Source organism: Syngnathus leptorhynchus, chromosome 6 (assembly GCF_054491065.1).
Source record: "Syngnathus leptorhynchus isolate UIUO chromosome 6, UIUO_Slep, whole genome shotgun sequence".
NCBI lineage: Eukaryota > Metazoa > Chordata > Actinopteri > Syngnathiformes > Syngnathidae > Syngnathus > Syngnathus leptorhynchus.
Window position 1 is genome coordinate 17,131,202 of NC_141200.1, and position 3,723 is coordinate 17,134,924.

Sequence of the window (3,723 nt, forward strand, 5' to 3'; positions counted from 1 at the left end):
CAAACAACTTTTTTGTTTGTATTGACGAATATATGAGAGTACATTTCCTCTGCTTTGTTGACGGTTCTGACAACACAACATAGACGAATGTCTAGGTACCTCGCAGATGTATATCTTAAAGAAGTAAATTAAATCCTTACAGATCAAAATTAAATTTATCCAAATTTAAAGATAAAACTGTAGGCCATATACGGTGGGATTTTCACAGCAGAGACAAGAAATAACACGAAAATATCACGGAGAAATAGAATCAAATTAGGCAACGTCAGAAATTAGCAACGTAAGATGGCCGCCAGTGGCTTCACTCCTCCAGGCGGTGAGCGAGGTGTATAGGAAAGTCCATTCTATGTATGTCCGTGGACAGGGCGTGGTGATGTCTCGATTCCGGTATAATGGCTGCGATGAAACAAGAAATGTACGCGATCTCGATCCCTAAAACGCTCTTGTTTACACCGGAGACAGCGATGACAGTGTTTGACGTAGCGGAGTAAAAGCGTGGCAGGGGAAAAAGTGTCTGAGGCGCCTGTCGAAGAATACAATGAGGACGTTTTTTACATTTTTTTGTTTGTTCCTTTCTATCAGTGAAGCGGACGGTGCGTGGGCCACTGTAAGTCACATCAACCGCGGCAACCTCTCCAATTTGACGGCTGATAGCAGCAGGTATCTCACCATTGGGGACGGTTCGTCACAGGAATTTGAGTTCCCTGAAAATACCAAGGGTGTGATTGTAATATCCACCCAATTTCAAAGCCAAGCGACCAGCAGGAAAGGCCGACAGAGCTGGAAACAGACTGTGACGGTGCGCTCCTTAGATCCAGAGGTCCTCTCCATCTTGAATGTGACAGATAGTGGCCATGCAGGACCTGGAAGGAGCTACATTATCAGTATCCACTCTGGTTTTCCAGGAAGAGCCCAGCTTGAGATCCAGCTGCTGAGACTGGACCAGAATTCTGTGCCCATTTTGATCGAGGAGAGGACAGATTACTGTATTGTGGTGGCCCCTGGGAATGATGACCCAGACACACAACTCATCCAGTCAGGAGGACTATCCCATTTCTCAGAGAACCCTGTGCTATTTGCTTTGCTTCCCCTCATTGTTATCAACAAGTGTGCCTTTGGGTGCAAGGTGGAGGTAGAGGTACTGAAGGCTCTAGTGAAGAGCCCCGTGCCACTGGTACTCGGGGTGCTTGGTCAGTTCCTGGTGATGCCGTTATATGCTTACAGTGTGTCTCGGCTGGCCTTGCTGCCCAAAGCACTCTCACTGGGCCTAGTGATCACATGCTCCACCCCAGGTGGCGGAGGTGGATACCTTTACAGTCTGCTGCTCGGAGGAGACGTCACCCTTGCTATCTCCATGACCCTGGTGTCAACAGTGGTGGCGATGGCAGCCATGCCCCTGTCATCAACTCTGTATGGACGTCTGCTGGGGGTGCATGCGGCACTGCATGTGCCATTCATAAAGATTCTCGGAACCCTCCTCTTCATTGCCATCCCCATTTCGCTTGGAATGCTGGTCAAGCTACGCCTGCCTGCCCTCACTCGTGTCTTGCTAGGACTCATACGGCCCTTTAGCTTTGTGCTTATTGTTGGTGGCATCTTCATGGCCTACCAAATGGGCGCATCTATACTGGCCAATGTCAGGCCTCCGATTGTGGCTGTTGGCATGACTGTGCCTTTGCTCGGGTTGTTCGTTGGGTCAGTTCTGGCTAAATTAGTAGGACTGGCACCTTCGGAGAGAAAGACTGTGAGCATTGAAGTGGGAGTCCAGAACAGCTTGCTAGCCCTTGCTGTCATGCAGCTGTCCTTCCGCCGGATGGAGGCCGACTTTGCGTCACAAGCTCCGTTCATTGTGGCCCTGACCAGCACCTCTGAGATGCTTCTCGCAGTTCTGGCCTATTACACCCAGCACTGGTTGTGTGGGCCCTCTGTCCCAAGAAGTGACACCTGATTGTGAATGCAATTTTATGACCTTGGGAAGAAAAAAACACACCTTATACCATCTTCCTTTTTTCTCCATCATGAACAGGACAGTTGGCTGACTTTTCTTATATCAATCACCTTTTTCATATTTTTCATGATAACCAATGGCCTTATATCCTCCAGAACTATATTTGTCTCATTTCTGTGTATATTACACTATGAGCTACATAGTGTAACAATTCACACAAAAAATACCCAAATAAGACAATCTATTTTTCTACTAAATTACTTTTTGAAACAAGACTCAAGATTCATTTTCATCATGTTTACAAGCAATGTGTCTTTGCCAGTGGTGGGAGAATAGTGTGGGGTGGGGTAATTATTTGCTATTGATTGTGTTTGATGGATCTATGTATCCACACACTTGAATATAAAGAGACTAAATGAATTTAAAAAATGACAAAACAAAGTTTTACAGCATGTGCAATTAAAAAAATGTGGCTTTGTATATGACAGATGTAGCAGAAAAATGCATACTGCGTGGAGTAGTCTTACACACCCCTGGAATGTTTTTGTGGAATAAAAAGATGAAAAGTTATATCATTTAAAAACTTTACACCATGAATCTACTACACACTTAAAACATAGAAACAACTGAAGTTATGTTGTTGCACAAGTGTGCATATCCTCTCAATGCAAAGTAACAGAGATTGGCATCGTCTTCTTTCTCTTAGTTCTTTTCTATTTCAGCCTCACCCAGTCGGTCCGAATCAGCCAAACGCTGCAAAGAACGGACTTAGTGGTACAACGTCACACGAAATTGTTGCACAGGTGACATGCAGCCAAATAAAGAAAAAATAAAACAGTTGTATACCTTTTGGTGCCACAGAAGACAATGTCGTGTTCCATGTTATTGTCATATCAATGATCCACGCTGTACGCATGTGTGTCTGTCGATCACCACGCTGTACGTGTATGTGTCTGTTGTTTTTATTTTTATTATTTTTATTTGGCTGTGTGTTTGCTTGTGCGGCGCCTGCTTGCAAGTACAGCTTGCTGTCGAACCACAAGGGTGGCGTTGCCCCAGAAACAGTTCAGCCCACCAGAATCAATCCCTCCCTCGCAGTCTTCCACAGCCAGCCTGCTCCCAGGTGGAGGTAAGTGGTAATCACTGGATTGAAAAGTGACCGACTGATTTGATTGACTGAAGTCATGTGACTTGAGAGGCTGCTTGCTGACTTCAACTTAATCGCTGTAAGTAACAATTCCTAAACATAATTAAGTGCTTAAAATGTGTTCCTACACCCACATCAGTAGGTCGACATAAGCATTACGTTATTTTTAAAATGTTTATCGTGCAATGTGGTAAACTCAGCTGTAAATACACTCGGTCATTACAGTACATACATGGTAACGAAGTTAATGTGATAGACATTCCCAGTTTACTTAATTAGCACAAAAAAAATGTGTTCAGTGTGTTGTTTTTTTTAAATCAATTCTATAACCTTTTTCCATATTAAAATAATGTGCATGTGTGTGTGTTTGAACTGAACAGATGCATCAGACAATACTACGAAGAGGGCAGGATCCCCCTTCGGTCTTTGAGAAGGTGCACAGGTTGTTGCAGCAATTTTCACTGCACCTTTTTGTAAAACGGAATTTTCTGATTTTTACAAGGTCAGGTACCATGCACAAACGGGATTCGGTTGAAGTTGGGAAATTGTGTAAAATGTCAATAAAACCAAAATACAATGATTTGAAAATCCTTTTCAACCTATATTCAATTGAATACACTACAAGGAC

At 43.8% G+C, this 3,723-nt stretch overlaps 1 protein-coding gene across 1 annotated transcript; it reads left to right on the plus strand.

The window, feature by feature from the left end:
• Positions 1-300: 300 nt before the first annotated feature.
• Positions 301-3,394, plus strand: slc10a3 (solute carrier family 10 member 3). Its single transcript, XM_085915379.1, has one exon. It carries the CDS (start codon positions 539-541, stop codon positions 1,946-1,948), a length of 1,410 nt encoding a protein of 469 aa, XP_085771505.1. The 5' UTR covers positions 301-538; the 3' UTR covers positions 1,949-3,394.
• Positions 3,395-3,723: the final 329 nt, after the last annotated feature.

Coding starts and splice junctions, on each gene's coding strand:
- slc10a3 (XM_085915379.1), top strand. CDS start 539: ATGAGGACGTTTTTTACATTTTTTTGTTTGTTCCTTTCTATCAGTGAA.